The following is a 17,804-nucleotide window of genomic DNA, read 5'->3' as shown; positions in this document are numbered from 1 at the left end:
ACTTCCTTGGATCACCAAATTGTCCTCTAGATGTTTGCAGATTGCTCCCTTTAATATCTGCTCCATTATCTTCCCCACAACAGAGGTCAGACTCACTGGTCTGTAGTTTTCCGGGTCATTCTTCCTCCCTTTTTTGAAGATCGAATAACATTTGCTCTCTTCCAGTCTTCCGGGACATCTCCAGTCCTTAAAGAGGTTCCGAAGATGATGGACAAGGGCTGTGCAAGTTCTCTGGAAAGTTCTTTGAGTACTCTCGGGTGCATTTCATCCGGACCAGGGGATTTGAACTCATCCAGTGCAGCTAAATGCCTCTCGACAACCTCTCTATCCATGTTAACCGGCCACCCAGACACTGTCCTTTGGCTATGGCCATCTCTAGATGTGCCTAAACACTTTGACCTGTGGGAAAAAACTGATGTAAAATAGGCACTAAGCCTTTCTGCTTTCTCTGCATCTTCCATTAGAGTTTGTCCATCCGCACCCAACAGTGGGCCTATTGCCTCCTTTACTTTACGTTTGATCCTCACATAACTGAAAAATCTTTTCTTGTTACAATGGGCTTCCCTGGCCAATCTTAGCTCACTCTCAGCTTTGGCCTTTCTGGTGATTGATCTACAATGCCTAGTAACCTGTAGGTACTCTTCTTTAGAGCTCTGTCCTTCCCTCCATTTCCTGAACATTTTCCTTTTCTTTCTTAGTTCCTCTTGAAGTTCTCTGTTCATCCAAATAGGCTTCTTAGAGCTCCTGCAGTGTTTTCATCTTTCTGGGATAGTCATTGATTGAGCATGCAATAGCTCCTGTTTGAGTAGCGCCCACCCTTCACATGCTCCCTTCCCTTCCAGCATTCTCGTCCACGGTATGACACTCATCATGTCTCTGAGTTTATTAAAGTTTGCCTTACGAAAATCGAACATCCGCGTCTGGCTACAAGCTTCCTTGGCTCCCCATCTCAAAAGGAATGCTATGAGGACATGGTCACTTCCCCCTAGGGTCCCCACCTTCTTCACCTCATCCACCAACTCTTGCCTGTTGGTCAGTACAGGCAGGGAAGATGCACTTCCTGTCCCTTCTGACCCAGCCACAGGACCTCCATTTTGGAGGGGTTGAGTTTCAGACGACTCTTCCTGATGCATTGAGTTACGGCTTCCAAACAACTGGCAAATGTTTCTGGGGGGATATCCAGCCAGCCTTCCATCAGGAGATAGAGCTGGGTGTCATTGGCATACTGGTGACATCCCAGCCCATAACTCTGGACCAGCTGAGCATGAGGGTGCATATAGATATTAAATAAGCTGGGAGGGAGTATCACCCCCTGTGGCACCCCGCATGGTAGTGAGAAGGGGTCAGATAACTCATTACCCACCACAACCCTTTGCGACCTGTTCTCTAGAAAGGAAGCTAGCCATTTAAGGGCCTTTCCCCCTATCCCCATGTCAGAGAGGTGATGGACCAAGAGGTGATGGACCACATCAAATGCGGCCAATAAATCTAACAACATGAGAATGGCCAACCCACCTCAATCTAGTTGGCACGTAAATGAAAAGCTTGATGAAAATATCAACTTAGTGTGCAGCAGCAGAGGAAAAGCAAACTCTATGCAAGGTATTATTAGGAAAGCGATTTGAAAATGAAATGGCCAATATTATAAAGACTTTGTACAGAGCTATTGTGGAGCTTTATCTGTTCCATTTAATATTTCTGGTAAGGCTGTGGAAAAGGAGCGTATCTCATGGCTTAAGTGCTACTCAGCATTTAACACCCACTCAGGGTGGCTGTCCCGCCCCTCAGTGCCTCCTCCTCTATCTGGCTTGTCTGTCTGTCCAGCAGCCAGCCAGTCACCTTCCATCCCCCACACCTGATCACCCCCTCCTCCTTCCACTTCCCTCTGAGGCTCAGAGAATGCAAATTCCTGCTGCTTGATAGTTGCCTCCGCCAGTGAGTTCACTTCCTGGGGGCCTCCATCCTGCAGCCTTTCCAGGTCCTGGGGGAAGCAGGAGGCTATCCACAGAGTTCTTCCACCACCACCACTACCCCCAATTTAGCACCATTGTATTCCTGAACGCAATCGGCTTGGCTCCTAGTATTGAATAATTTGTGGGCTTCTGGCCTCTGTATGTCAGAAAGGCTACTGCAGAGCTTGAAAAAGCACAGAGTTGGACAACTAAAACTGTGAAGGATTGGAATAACTTACATGTGAGGAGACTGGTCCTTTTCAGACTAGAAGAATAGTTGGGTTTTATACCCTGCTTTTCACTACCCGAAGGAGTCTGGAAGTGGCTTACATGTGCCTTCCTTTCCTCTCCCCACAACAGACACCCTATGAAGTAGGTGGGGCTGGGAGAGCCCTAACCGGATTGCTATCTGAGAACAGTACTATCAGTACTGGACTAGCCCGAGGTCACCTAGCTGGCTGCATGTGGAGGAGCAGAGAATCAAATCCGGCATGCAAGGTTAGAATCTGCCGCTTTTAACCAATGAATGTGGTGGTGGTGGTGGTGGTGGTGGTAGCGATGTTATCCTTATAGCCTATCTTTCCCTGGTAGGCTCGGGGTAGGTAACATCAAAATTAAAAACATTATGTAAGTTACATAATCAGGGCCGGATTTACATGAAAAGAGGCCCTGGGCTATTCCACTTACGTGGCCCTTTCACCTCCCATTTTTAAGTTTGTAAATTACATGAGAGATAATAAAATACATAATTACTGTGATATATATCAATATGTTAAATGAAATGTGTTGTGATTGGTACTAACCTTTATAAAAAATATGGAATATAGGCCCCTCTTGATCTTGAGGCCCTAGGCTGAAGCCTCGTTAGCCTATAGGAAAATCCGGCCCTGTACATAATTATACAGCATTAATCATATAAATCTATTCATTGTAGTTAAAATCTGTTGTTGTTGTTTTTTGGGGGGGGAGGCTTGGTGGATGATTCAGAAGATTTTCTTCATTGGTGGTTCTCAATTTGATTTTCAGATAGGGAGGTCAGTGTTTTGTTGGAGTTAATTTCCTGGCCTCAACCATAGGCCTGGCAGATCTTTTCTGTTTTACAGGTCCTCTGGAATTGTTTAAACTCCCAGAGGACACTGATCTCACTAGACAGGCCCAGGACCAAGGCTGTAAAAACCCTGGTTGAAGCCAGTTTTACTTCTTTGGGACCGGGTATCCTGAGCAAATTTTGATCATTCGATCTTAGTACTCTCTGGGGGTTCTAGCAGAGGAAGTAGCTCCAGACCTAATTTGGTCTCCAATCTGGAGCCTTTGCAGCTAAGAAATCACTGGCATAACATGTGCTGTCCATGGGGTCCCCGAAATGCTGCATTTGGACCAGTTGAGATTTCCAGAGCAGCTTCAGGTTATCCCTGCATAAAGCAAGTTACAGAAATCTCATCTAGAGGTTACCATTGCATGGATCACCATGACTAGATCGGGTGTTAAGAGGTAGAATGCTGATGACCATGAACATAGACAGCTTTAAAAGGGGTGTATGTAGGAAAGGTCTATCTGTGGGTATTCACAACAACTTGGTAACCATTGCATAATTAAAGAGTAATGTATGAACACCAAAGGGTAAGATTTTACTGAAACACGGTGTTCATTGAAAACATGATTTATATTATTAGTGAGTGTTCTGTTTAACTATTGCCTGCTGATCAGTTAAGCAGAAAAGATGGGGGGAAGTAGTGGATAGTATTAAACTTTAAAGAACAAGCATGTCACCATCTTTGTATCAGTTTGCCTTTCTTTTTAAACTGGGAATACTGCTTCTTGCTTGTTTACATAGTTAATATGCCTAGTAAATATACAGTGTGTAATTCTCTATATTGCAGTCCATCCTCTTTAATACAAACTCTATTCACCACTATCAGGTTCATGTCCCCCAGACATCTGTTAACTCAATTGAAATAAATCCCTTGATTATTTTTTTAAAAAGGTAATTATTTAAAATTATTCAGAGTCCCCCATGGCATTGAGATAATCGTGGCTGAACTGTGTTGCCAAGTTAATAGCATAATAATATTCTGTTAGGGCACTCCAGGAGAGTGCAGTTCTTTAGTACCTCAGCTGGAGGAAAATTTTATGACTGGGGGAAAGAATATTCTAAATAACTATTTTCCCCCACAATACCTTCAGATTCATAATATAATCTATAATACATTATTTTCCCTTCTTGGACTGTTTCTCTTTCAAACTTTATGCAGGAAAAGCACAGTACCATTGCTAGCTATATACTCAGTCATCTGTTTAATCCTTATCCCCTTCGCATTGTCAATACCCATCTAATTCCACTTTAACAACAGTAATTGGCTGATGGAGTAGCAGATATAGATTTGTTTTCCTGATGACTCCTTGACTTTTTTCCTCTGGTAATACTAATAGAATTCCAAATCCTTACTGGTGTGATCATGTCATGAGTAGGTCAACAGTCATGTCAAGGTCCTATTGGAAACTTCATAGCCGACATCTTAATTTAGACTTAGCTCTCTTTTTTTCTTCTATCTGCAATTGTAAGCAATTCTTTCAAGTCTTTCACTCATTCCATTATAATAGAATTCATTTAATTCAAAAGGAATTAGTTCATGATGTGAATGTATTTGGATCACTACAGTTCAATAAAACTAAAACAGAAAACTTTCTGAATTCTTGATATCTTTAAGCTTGAATGGTAGAATTCTTTATTTACATATTTCTTCTTGTGACTTTTTACTTTTAAGTTTTCTAAATTTTGCCAACTGGTTGACTGCTTATCAAATGACATCAAATTTTCTCTCAGAAGTTCCCTAATTCCTGCTTAAGGATTGATTGAGTTCTTGTCAAACCATTGCCAATCAATGCAGAATTTAAGGTTTCTGCACTAGTTGCTTAATCCACCAGTCACTTGTATGCCATTCTGTTAATTCATCAGCATTTGCAGCTCTATTTTTACTGTGGTTAGTCAGAAAGAGGTCCCAATGATTTCAATAAAATTACTTTTTAGTTAGAATGCTTAGAATAGCAGGTTTTATGGTTTCCATGCTAGGGTAGGAAAATAAAGGACAAGCCTTTTATATAAGTACTAGGGACAAAGCCCATTGCATTCAGGAATATAATGGGTGCTAGTTTGGGAGTGGAAGAACTCTGCGGATGGCCTCTCCCTCCCCCCAGGCACCAAGCCTCTGAATCCCAAAGATAGGAGGCAACAACAGGGAAAGGCCTCAGTCTCTATGCCCTTTTGTTGGTCGTCCTGTGGAACTGGTTATGCACGGACTCTCTAGAGTAGGTCTTCCCTGTGCCTCCTCCTCCAAAGCTAACATCACCACAAGCACTCTACTTACAAGACTATGAAGTCAGGTGTGGCACAGAAGCCTGGTGGTATGGGAAGAAGCTAGCAGTGGAATGGAATGTTGGAAAACAGCTCTGGAACTACAAAGCAAGTCTGCAAGCTCAGTAACCAAATCAGGCAGCAGAGCATGAGCAGCCCAGGGCTCTCAACAACCTCACCCAGCAGTTTCAAAGGGGCATAGGGGTAAAATAGAACCCTGTGAGTCACCCAGCACCACCTTCTGAAATCATCTTTAAAAAAATTCCATCTTCATACAAATAAGTAATCCATACATTACAATATTTACAAAAATAAAATAATGATTTAAAAGCATATTTAACAACAAAGAATCTGAGAATATCTGGGACCTACTATGTTAATAATGAATGAGTTAAATGCATTAAATTTCGATGACATAAATATCATTGCCTTATTTCATAGTTACAAAAGGCTCTCTGGATAGCTCACACTGGTTAATACAGAGAAGCCTTGTGCCTTAGAGCAGTGGTCCCCAACCTTTTTTCGGCTGGGGACCAGCAGGGCAACTGCCCCGCCCGCGCAGCGCGAAAGTGCCACGCATGCGCGATTTCGGCCGCGCAGCACGCATGCTTGCGGCCTGGGAAGTTTTTTACTGCGGGGGGGGTGGGGAGAGGGAACCGCGGCCCGACGCCCTGGCCTTTGCGGCCCAGCACTGGGCCATGGACCGCAGGTTGGGGACCACTGCCTTAGAGTCATAGAATAACAGAGTTGGAAGGGACCTCCTGGGTCATCTAGTACAACCTCCTGCAAAAATACTGGAGGGAGAAAAGATAGCATGTGTCCAAGTGAAAAGGTGGACTAGAAATAAAAATAAAATAAATACTTTCACTATGATGGGACAAAAGGAAAGCTAATTTTAAAACCATTTTTTTATTTTGAATACATTTTCTTTTAGTGCTTTTTAAATTTTCCTTTTGTATTTTAAGGTGGGCACACAGAATAAAGTCTGTATAATATGAGTATCTAATAATAATTTGATGTAGTCACAGTTTAAAAGAGAATATGATGTAATACTGCCCTATGGTATCTGGTCTCAGTAATGTTAGCTTTTTCTCTTATTGGCAGTTTTCAGGTGTAGTCACACAAACCATAATTTGTTGTTACAGTACTGAGTCTTGGAAGTTCATAGACTTGGATGTTCCTCTCTAAGCCATCCTGATTACTTAGGAACCAGTAAGATGAAACAGATGATAAACTATTATCTTGTTTTCTAAAACAGAATTAAGCAGTAGTTTGAAATGTTGGCAAGAGATCAAGCTAAAGTTTATGATTATGCCTGGTTCAAATGTCTTGGTAAATGGTGGGTTATTGACAAACGGGTTTTTTGAGTATCCGAGCCCGCACAATAGTGCATTTTTGGTAATCTATAAATAGGATTGTGTCTACTGACCCTGATTGATGGGGAGCCTGGGGATTTGATGAGGACCCTGGTTAATGGGGAGCTTGCTATTGTTAGTGTAACTGCACATGCAAATTGTAGTCCAGACCGAGAAGGAAAGAACAGGGGTTTTAATCTGCAGAAGGAAGGAGGGTGCATATTATTGTTCCTCAATACTGTATGTTCTTCACATACTTTGTTGGTACTAAATTTAAGGGTTTCTGGTTCTGCAGGCAATTCCATCTAGTACATAGGCTTTTATTATCATTACTAGTAAACTGATAGTTTGCAATTCCAAAGATTCCTTGTGTATACATTGAATGCACAAGGAAACAATTTTCTGTAATCAAATTCAAATTTAAATGCATTTAATTCAAAAAGCACTTTTATTATTCTTTGGCTGTAAAGCAGCCCCCCAAAATTTGAGTTAGAACTGTGGAGAAAAACATAAATCAGATTTATATAGCATTAGAGTTACTGGAACAGTAATATAGTGATTTGATGATGTAATGTTAAAGTCAAAACAGAGTATTTTGCTGTGCAGAAGAAAACTAATGGAAACATTCATTCGAGTAAGACAAATGGTGTTAAATGAGAAAACACACCATGAATTGCAAATGGAGCTGAGTTAATTTGTTGCTACAGTAGTGTTGCCCTACTGTTAAATGAAGGCTGTGTAATTATCTTGCTGGCAGAGATAATGTCAAAACCTCATTTCTCCTTACATGCCTCGTTTTTACATGAGGGCTAATTGAGCTGCAAGGTGACAACTGATTATATATGGCTATCATTGGGGTCCTCTTGCTCAATTTGCAAATAATGTTATCTTTCTTAAGAGATTATTTTTATATCACTTGTCAAATTAGAGGTGGTAAACTTTTGGTATTCTTTTAGCATGTTTTCTGTGGTTTCATAGCCATTCTGCAATCCATACAAAGAACTCTGCAGTATTTAATTATCCACATACTTAAGATTGATTCGTTTGTTCTGCCTTGTTCTTAAGTGTAAATAAACAGATTAGTGTGCCAACTACTTTATAGCTATCAATTGTTTTGGTTACTGTTTTGCCCAATAGCCTGGGTAGGACTTCAGCCAGGATCAGAATTGAAATGGTAGATGTCAAGACAGTGTTTGGAGACTGAGTAATCTCAGTTTATTTTTCATAGTTTTTACTTGGGAAGAAATTAATTTATTTTATTTTTAATTTATTATTATATTTGTATACCACCCTCCTCTGAGGCTCAATGCAGTTCACATGGAACATAAAGAATACATAAAACTTTGTTTCTGTGTAACTTTACATATAAATGGACTGTAACAATATAGCAATAGCAACCATAACTGAAGGCAACAGTCTAATTTATAACAGTTCAAGCAGGTAGAATGATGCCCTACCCTATTTTGGCTGTTACAATATTACCATTTTGATTAAAATAGTATACTATTCTTCAGATAGAGAGCCAATTTGGTGTAGTGGTTAGGAGTGCGGACTTCTAAACTGGCAAGCTGGGTTCAATTCTGCACTCCCCCACATGCAGCCAGCTGGGCGACCTTGGGCTCACCACAGCACTGATAAAGCTGTTCTAACCAAGCAGTAATATCAGGGCTCTCTCAACCTGACCCACCTCACAGGGTGTCTGTCGTGGGGAGAGGAAAGGGAAGGCAACTGTAAGCTGCTTTGAGACTCCTGTATTATTGCAGTATATGCTTATATTTTTCAATACAAGTGGGTAATAGCTTGCATGATGAGTCAACAAGTGGCATACTACAGAATATGGCACTATATAAGAATCTCCTTCACCTTTACAATGTATTTGAGAATAGGCAAGTTGAGAAGTTTGTGGCGAACAATCCCAGTTCAGCTCCTCCATCTCCCCCTTATTATTCATCTTGCCAGAAAGTTTTTTCAAGCAAACATTCAGCATGTGACTACAGCCAATAACAGTAGTTCATGTCATGTTACACCCAATTGCCTAGGAAGTGCTAGGGCTTCTCCTTCCGGAAGGCAATGGTTGTGTGTCAGAATTTATTCCTGATTGGAACAGTTGAATGTTTTGACAGTTTACTGGTCCATGTGTGTTTTGGATGCAAAGTATATCACCAATATATTTTTATAAGCTTCTTTACCAGCTCATCCATTAGTAGCTGTATTACCATCCTTATCCATGGTTCCTCTATATATTTGTGAAACAGCCTGGGGGGTGGAACATGTCCGGCTGTCCAAGCTGGAATAGGGCCCTGTCCCTGCAGCTTCCTCCCTCTGTCCCTGAACTCTAGCCTCTTTGCTCTCAGACACACCTCAGTGCCTGGAGCCAGCAGAAAGTAAGGGGAGAGGGCCCTGGGCAAAGGGTTGTCGTGGAGGGCCTGCTAACGTGGGCCTCTTGGCCTGCTAAGCAGGGCCTGGTGACGAGAGCCTCCCAACCTGCTAAGCAGGGCCTGCTACAACGCCCCCCTGGCCTGCTGACTGCCTGCTAAGGAGGTGTGTCCCGGGCCTGCTAACGAAGTGGCCAGCCCCCGCCCGCCCCACTTGATCCGGCTGTGAGCTGCAGCCCAAAGCCACTTTAAGCTGCCTGGCCAGAGGCCAGGGGAGGGGAACCTTTCAAGGCCCATTAGGAATGGGTTTTGAAGCTAGTTTTATTATGATTAATCATATAACAACAGATTGAATTGATATATCAGATTGTTAACTTGGCCCCAGAGCATTCAGGGCGAGAGGAATCCACACAATGCTGCCTGGTCCAAAAAGGAGAGGTCATCAAACCTTGAGGAAATGCCAGAAAATGTGATTAAAAAAAAATAACCCCTCCCTATCATAGAAACAATGTCCTTAAGAATGCCAGTTGTGAGATCTAAATTTACCTTCGTGAGGGAACTGAAAAAGTTTTTTTTTTTTAAGGCATGAAGGAAGCAAGCAATGTAAAGAGAGGATGGGATGCAAAGGCTAGAGGAGAAGCAGAAAATTGTAGGTGAGTAGGAGAGAAGGGAAAAGGAGACAATACTATGGAGAAGGAAGGAAGGGTACCAGGGGAAGCTGAAGGTTCAGAAGGAACAAAAATGATGGGTGGGATTAGGGAGGGAAGAAATCAGAGTGCTGCCTGCAAGAACAAAAAAAAAAAGAAGAAGAGTAAAATGAGATCCTCAAATACTTCTTACAGATTTTCCAATTTTTATGGCTTCCGTTCTTTTGGTTTTAAGCACTAGGGACTCCCAGTTTCAGTCAATAAAACATGGAATTATTTCCATTAAGAAACAGGCTTCAGTTTTTAACATAAGGTGAACACCACTGAATTTATTTGGAGCTTGATTCTGAGGTACTATTAAATAAATACAATTGTCCTCCAACTTGCACAAATTATTTCTATTCTATTCTATTACATATTCACACACATGCATTGGAAGGAATTCTTATAAGTGAAAACAATATGTCCCTAACTAGTTGTTGAAAAGAGGTTTAAACAATACTAGAAAGCTTTGTTTGGCTCTTTGTTAAAACTGTTAATATTACTTTGTGCACTGGCTTTTAATATTTGTGTTTGTTTCACCGCATGGCTTATGGGTGTGTGTGTATTTTATATAGTTTGGTGAAAATCAGCTCAGGATTACGTAAATTATGAGGTGGAGAAAGTTTTTTTTTTTAAATTCAACTAGAAGGAATTTGTTTCACTGTATAGTTATGGATACAACAGAAGTAAATGAATTGACTGTGTATTTAGCAGAGGTCTGGAAAAGCTATACCTCTTTAATTTCTGCCTCAACATTTATCCAACAAACTACTGTGGTAACACAGACCATGAACTAAGCAAACTGAAAATGAAAGGCCCCTGTTACCCAGTTACCTAACTAAATAACATAGAACTTATAATGTATTTTCAACAAGAATATATTAATGAACAATGCAATTCATACATAGACAAATAAAAATCATCAGCATGGCTCTAACAAGTCACGAAAAATGTACACAACATATAATGCAGTAATAAATATCCAGAGAAGGGTAACAAAATGTTAACACAGGAACCACAGGAATTTGCCAGACAAATGCAATACAGAGAGTGGCTATCTTATCTTCTTGTAGCAAAACAGTATTCAAGGAGAATTCACACCCATTTAACATGTATTTTATTCCACCTCAGTCTTCTTCGAGGCACAGACCCCAAAGAACAATATTATAAATACTAGGGGCAAAGCCCGTTGTCTCCAAGAATACAACGGGCGCTAGAGCTTGGCAGTGGGAAGAGGAAGGGGAGGAGTTGTCCAGTCTGTAAGGGCATGGGGTTGAATGTTGAGGCCTACTGCACAGGGTTGTTGTACAGATGAAACAGGAGACAAAAGAGCCAGTTCCTTCTACAGAATAACGCTGTGCGGTTTCCTCAAACCTGCAGAGAGTTGCAAAGAAGAAAGACACATGGCTTGGCTGTGTCTAACCCCTGGCCAGAGCAGTATTTTAAATGAGAAGGGGGTTTTCTATGCCCTCCCTGTCAGCCAACTGTTTGGCAGAAGGGGAAAGTCCCCCCCCCCTCAAAAGGAAGGCCCTGAGGCTCCCCTGTGTTGCTCTTGGAAAGGCCTCCCTCCCCTCAGTCAGGGCCTGTCAGAGGTTCCTTCACAGCATGCCTGAAGGGGGGGAGGGGGTGCACTCTGCAGCCTCCGGCCAGCTCTATCAGCGTTCTGAGGCAATTTGCAGTTGGACACGATAGTTAGGACAGCCTTGGGGCGAAAAGGACATGCGGAGCCTGTCCAAGCCTCTGTCCTCATCCCCCTCAGCAGCCCTGCTGACCTCCTCTCCCTGCGGTGGTCAGGAGCAGACTGGCAGCCAGACTGGGCTGGGTGAATGGAATTTTGGTCTGTCCTGGTGAGTGGCCAATAGGAAGGCGCTTCTCGTGTCTCCCCATTGGCTGCTTGGCCCTGGATGGACACTGGGAGGGCCCAATCAGGAGCCGCTTTGTGGCTCCTGATTGGGCCCTCTGAGTTTTTATCCTGGACAGGTCCCGCCCTAACTCCTCCCCAGGTGGCCTTACCCTTTTATTTAACCGCAGGAGCGGTTAAAGATACTAGATTAAAAGCCCATTTTATAGTAGAATAAAATGGGCGCTAGATGGGTTGTGGCTGCCCCCCCGACTCCCAAAGGCTTCTTGGTGGGCGTGGATGGTGCAGAAGAAGGGCATGGATCTTGCAAGTGGCGGCGCGGGGCTGGGGCAGTCTAGTGGGGTAGCATTTACGCTGGATGTGTTGGTCAGAGCACCGGCGGGGCAAAGGAGGCGAGGTGTGACTGGCGCAGCGATGTAGTCTGGCGCGAGGGCTTGGCACGGCGGAGCGGTGGCAAGGTGGTGTCCGTGCGTGCACCGCCATTTTGAAGGTGGCCGGCGAGGTTTCGGGCGCAGCTTGTTGCGGAGCGGGTCGGCAGCGGCCTCCTTGTGTCGGCGGCCATCTTCCGGTGTGTTGGCAGGGCACAGCGGCAGCAGCGAAGGCCGTGTAGAGGGCAGGATGCGTGTAAGTGGCGATTGCGGTGTCTGGGGGCATCGGCGGCTGCGAAGGTGGAGGAAAGGGTGGTGAGCACGGTGGATGAGCGAGGCGGCGGCGCCGAAGGCCGGGTACAGTCCGGGAAGGGAGGAAGCGGAGAGCATGGTGACTGGGGGCGGCGTGGGCGGCGAAGGTAGAGGAGAGGCCAGGAAGGTGGCTGGTGACGGCGGTGATGGTTGGTGAGAGGGCCGCAAGGGGGAAGTGGTCCATTGGCGGGGAAGGGCAGTCGCTGGGCAGAGGGAAAGAAATGTTTCCTGAGTCCAACGGCGTGGGGCGAGCATCCTCCCTGGCAGCCATCCGGCTAGGATGGCGGCTCGGGAGGACTGGAGAGTTAGCGGAGGGCTGTCCTCGAGACGGGCCAAGTGGCCAATAGTGCGCCTCCCATTTGGCCACTTGACCCTGGATTGCCACTCTGAGGAGCGAATCAGGAGCCGCGCAGCTCCTCAGAGTTTTTATCCCGGACAGGTCCTGCCCTAACTCCTCCCCAACAGCCTACTCTTTTATTTAATCCGCTCCGCAGGAGCGGATTAAAGATATTACAAAAACAAAAAATGCCAGAAAACAGGAAGAACTAGAAGGCTGAATAGAGGAAGGGAGCTATGGCCCAATATGGCCCAATAGGGATTACAGAAACTTGGTGGGGTATCATTAATGACTGGAATATTAGGATTGAAGGGTACAACTTATTTAAAAGGTACAGACAAATAAAGAACGGGGAAAGAATAGCAGTATATATTAAAAATGTGTAAACTTGTCAGGAAATGCATGTATCTGAGAATGGAAGTTCATCTTGAGAGTCTTTAGGTAAAAATAAAATGAGTAGGAGTTAATGGTATTATTGGGGGGTCTGCTATGGACCACAAGGCCAGACAGAGGACTTGGATGAGTTATGTTTGTTTCTTAGTTTATTGTTGCATTTGTATACCACCCTCCTCTCTGACTCAGGGCAGTTCATAGATATCCTAAACCAGATTACAACATTCTCGAAAAGATGGGACACTGTGATCATGGGTGATTTCAAAGCCAACTGTGCTAAAAATAAAAAGTCCAATACATTCAATAATAATAATAATACCTTAATTGGCATACATTGTTGGGTAATTTAAATTAACTAAAGACATAGTAGGTAGACAAAGGTATAGCTCAATTTTGGAAGTTATTATTATTATTAATTGAATTTCTATACCACCCTCCTGAAACTGGCTCAGGGTGGTGTACATTATAAATTATATAATTAACAAATAGTTAAAATCAAGGTAATAAAACATTAAACAATAGAAAACTAGCAGCATTTAGAAACAGCAGCATCAGTTTGTTGGTCACTACTCATAGTTCTTTGGCTCCATGTCTCTTTTGGGGATGTATTTGTCAGGGATAGCTCGTAGATGGTATGAGGTCACTGGTCCCAACTTGGTGGAAAAGCTCCATCTTGCAGGCCCTGCACAACTGTGTCAGCTCCAACAGGGCCCGGATCTCCTCTGGGAGCTCATTCCACCAAGTAGGGGCCAGGACTGAAAACAAAACTAAGATAGCAACAGAAAGGAACAGATGAATCTGATTGCAGAGAGAATTCTACAGTTTTGGTGCCATGACCAAGAAGGCCCGCTCCTGGATTGCCACCCACCTCATCTCAGAAGACAGGCACCCAAAGCAGAATCTCCAGAAGTAAGCCTAGCGTTGGGGCTGGTTCATAAGGAATGTGGTGATCTTTCAGATATGTTGGTGCCAAACCATATAGTTTAGTTGCTCTTGTATCCTACAGACATATTTGATGGTTTATGACCTGCTTTTATGATGTAATGATTGTTTAATGATGCTGAGACAATGTTGGATTTATCAATTGGGATGTTTTTATTCTTGGTGAGTGGAATTTATTGAACTGATAAGTTGAATTAATTTGCATTTTAATTTAAAAAAAACTATTAGCTTTCAGATTTTTGGATGGCATACAAATGTTGTAAAACCAATCAAAGTGCTACTATCGGCAGAACGGATCCATGAGATAATAATATTTATTTTTCTAGCCTGCCCTTCCAATACAGATGTACTTCCATATTCTTTAATAAGTTATCTTGAATGAGAAATCTGATCACTCACAAGAACTTTGCAGATCTTGTGCTTTAAGCTGTGCTTGCATTATTGAACAATTTCTTAAGTTTAAAGCAGAGCTTCATTATTTATGTACACAAAATTTTGTAGTGAATTTGTAGGAACATATTTGCTGATAAAACTAAAGGCTTCTCTCAAGATTTTGCTAACTTCGGTTTTATTTGCAATCCTTGCACAGCTCCTCTCTTTACAATGTGGACTAGTTGCAAATGTCGTGATCTCCTGTGCTAAAACTTTTTAAAACCTATTTCTAAGAATGTATTTTGTCATTCTCTTACACCCACTTAAATTACTTAAGTGAAACTTATCCAATATGGCTACTGATTACTTACTGTGAGCTCTCGCACTGTTAATTTTGAAGCTATGTAAATCCTTAGTGCAAGCTCTGTCTTTTTTTCTTCACCTTGCCTGATTAACCCCTCTGGGTTGGATGTTTGTATGCTCCCTATAAATGGTGGCTTGAAACAGGCACACACAAATTACTACCAGTTTCACAAGTCTTTCCCCTCCCCCCTTTTTGGCTGTGTGGGGGTGATGGTAAGTGTATTCTGACTGTTTTTGGGTCTGTTAGCCACAAATCATGGTTTTATTTATCCAATGATTGCATCAGGCCATCAGTCTTTTATCTTCCTGCTCTCTGTACTTCGGGTATATTGATGGCTTACAAATGCTCAGCATGGTAAAGATTAATGTTCAAATTTGCACGTTGTGGGCTTTGTTAATAATTTGGAATGTGTAGTGTACTGAACTTTCACATAACAGAACAGTGATAACATTCTGGTAGAAAAATAAAAACCACTTGATTTAAAGATAATACTCTGACTTGATTAATAAATACAGCAAGTTTGGACCATGTGAATACATTTTTAAAAGTAATCTACAACTAGGCTTAATTTAACCAAGAAACCTGCTTCTGAATGTCTGATTTTCAGGCTTGGCTATCAAATTATTGAAATACTAAATATAAAGAAGGTATCCTTGAACATTCATGGAGTGGCCTTTCTTGCCTACAACCAGCACCTTTCTAGAGCAGCCTTTCTGAAAATTTTACTTTTGAGTAACCCCTGAAACATTATTAAGACTTCAAGAGACTCTAGAACTCTAGATCATGCAGAATATAGTTGGGAAGTATAGCTGTGTACCTGCCCACCAGGGGCCCCTCATTTTTCCGCCTCCCTAAGGCCCATCAGGGGGGTGGGTCAATATTACTATACATGGCCATATTTTCTGAATAACATTTAACAATTATATATATAAATTAATGAAATCCCACCCATTCAGGAAACATTTCCAAGTCTGTCAAGAAATCCCAGGTTCTCATTAAACCCTGGTTGAGAAAGCCCATACTAGAGGGAAAGGATTGGATTTCATGATCTGGCCATGTGAACCCTAATCTTATTCTTATCTTTAATGCCCTAAATGACTTGGGATCAGGTCTGTCTTAACGCATGGGCATGGCAGGCAGTTGCCCAGGGGCCCCACAAGCATAGGGGCTCCGTGGTAATGTGGATGGACAAGCAGTTTTGATTAATCTTTACTGTGCAGCATGTTTTTAATGTCTAAACATTGATTTTGTGGGTGGTACCATAAATATAATTTTATCTATAATTTATTTATTTTATTTATTTATTATATTTATTATAATAATATTCCTGTGAATGGTTGTGTAGATAGGGCCTCACTGCATTTTTTGGTCCAAGGGCCTGTAATGCTGTTAAAGTTACCTTGCTTGGGACTAGTATCTTCCCATACAGTCCAGTTAAAATTGTCCTGTTGAACCCTGCCCCGTGGGTCCTTGCCTTCAGAAGTGAAGGATGTGGCAACCAGAGACAGTCCTATTTCAGTGGGGGGGGGGACCTTGCCTGTGGACTGCTTTTCCCTTTGAAGCTTGTTTAGCATTTACACTATCTGTTAGGCATTAGGCCCAAATGCTTGTTTATTCAGACTTTTACTTAAGACAATCATTTTTAAAACATATTTAATAGTCTGTTGATAACTTAAGAAATATTTAAGATCAGTTTTAAATGCCATATTTTATGTTGCTTTATGCTCTGACTGTGTTTTTAATGTTGCATTTTAATAACTTAATAACTTATGTGTTTATTATGTTTTAATTTGTAAATCACCTCAGGCAAGTTCCCTGGAGAGGTGACCAACTTTTCCCCCCAAATAAATGAATGATAAAGTTCTAGCATCTTTCAGAAAAGTTTAGAATAATTCATTAAATAATTATTTGAGCAGAACTTGCCTACTAGTTTATTTGTTTTTTCATTTTCTCCTTCAGAAGGAGAATTGAATACAGGGAAACACTTTTTCTAAGTCAAAGCAAGTCTTCTAACTAATAGAATGTTTGTGTGTGTGTATGTGTGTTTTAACTGCTTAGCTGTATTTCTCTTCAGGTGAAATAAGAAGAACATTAAACTTTCATTATAGTTTCATAACTTTTAGTAAATCATCAGGCTTTCAAGACGATGTGTAGATTTATTCTATCAAACTAAAACTACACTAGGTTTCCAAAAGGTTGGCACCAACTTTTATGTAGGAAATAGCAGCCCTGACAGTTTACAGCAAACACCTCCCCTGATGTGTGGAGCTGTGTGAACAGTGGGCTGCCCTAGCTGCTGACCTCATAATTTCGAGAAGCAGGTGGAGGTGGCAATTATAGCCATAGCCACTATCTTGAACCTTCTGTACTAGGTGATGAATTGCAAATGGCTAGACCCAGTGCACAACAATAAACTCAAATAAATCTTCAATGTGTAATAATGACAAGACTGAAAGACTGGCAGCTATAACAAGCCTGCTTTTGTCACCCACTTTACTGTAGCCTTGATATCCATCATTATCAGCTGGAGCTAGCTCAAGAGCTGGACAAGAAGGTCTGAAGAAGGATGAGTTGTTTGCGCTGAAGCGTCCAGTAGGTCCCATCTGGCAGAGAGTAAATGGGATTTTTTTTTTTGCCTGTTCAATGGGCCAGAGCTGTCCATCATTTTGGGCAGATATCTGATCACTTCATGCTGTGGGACAATATGGCTTTGTGTTGTTTGATACAGCACTGGTAATTAAAATAACTAAATATTTCCCCACTTCTGCTGTATTTTACTCCCAGCCAAATATGAAGTTATCTGCAATGAAATGTTCAAGATAAGGACTTAATGTCTTTTATATTAGATGTGTTTTATATTCCAAATTAAATCTCACATATTCTTATGATAATTTTAAAAGCTTTACTAGAAATCATTCTTATCAGATTGTGTTTTAGATTATCAAAGCAGACATTTCAAATGACACTTTAAATTTATTTGGTCTCTAGCAAGGTTCTTGTAGCGATTATGGCTACAGGAACACTAAGACTGCTGTAATTGTTTCACTTTGTTGGGATTTAATCAGCAAAACTTTGTGCAGAATTGTGGTATCTCTGGTGCATTAAAGTGCTATACCTGTCTTCTGCTGGAAA

General features: G+C 41.9%; 1 protein-coding gene across 11 annotated transcripts in view; it reads left to right on the top strand.

Moving 5' to 3' along the window:
* The window catches only part of GPATCH2 (G-patch domain containing 2), a 138,097-nt gene that overhangs the window by 41,240 nt on the left and 79,053 nt on the right, over positions 1-17,804 (top strand). For 6 of the 11 annotated variants that reach the window (XR_013231363.1, XR_013231366.1, XR_013231368.1 and 3 more), the window contains exon 6: positions 2,313-2,450. The exons of the other annotated variants lie outside the window; for them this stretch is intronic. Coding sequence is in view for 3 of the 6 variants with exons in the window: in XM_077339574.1 (XP_077195689.1) it covers positions 2,313-2,450 (138 nt within the window). In the remaining 3 variants the exon portion in view is untranslated. The remainder of the gene's footprint in view (positions 1-2,312; positions 2,451-17,804) is intronic. 11 annotated transcript variants of the gene reach the window in all.

Source organism: Paroedura picta, chromosome 1 (assembly GCF_049243985.1).
Source record: "Paroedura picta isolate Pp20150507F chromosome 1, Ppicta_v3.0, whole genome shotgun sequence".
NCBI classification, from domain to species: Eukaryota; Metazoa; Chordata; class Lepidosauria; order Squamata; family Gekkonidae; genus Paroedura; species Paroedura picta.
This window is presented reverse-complemented; position numbering and strand designations above follow the sequence as displayed.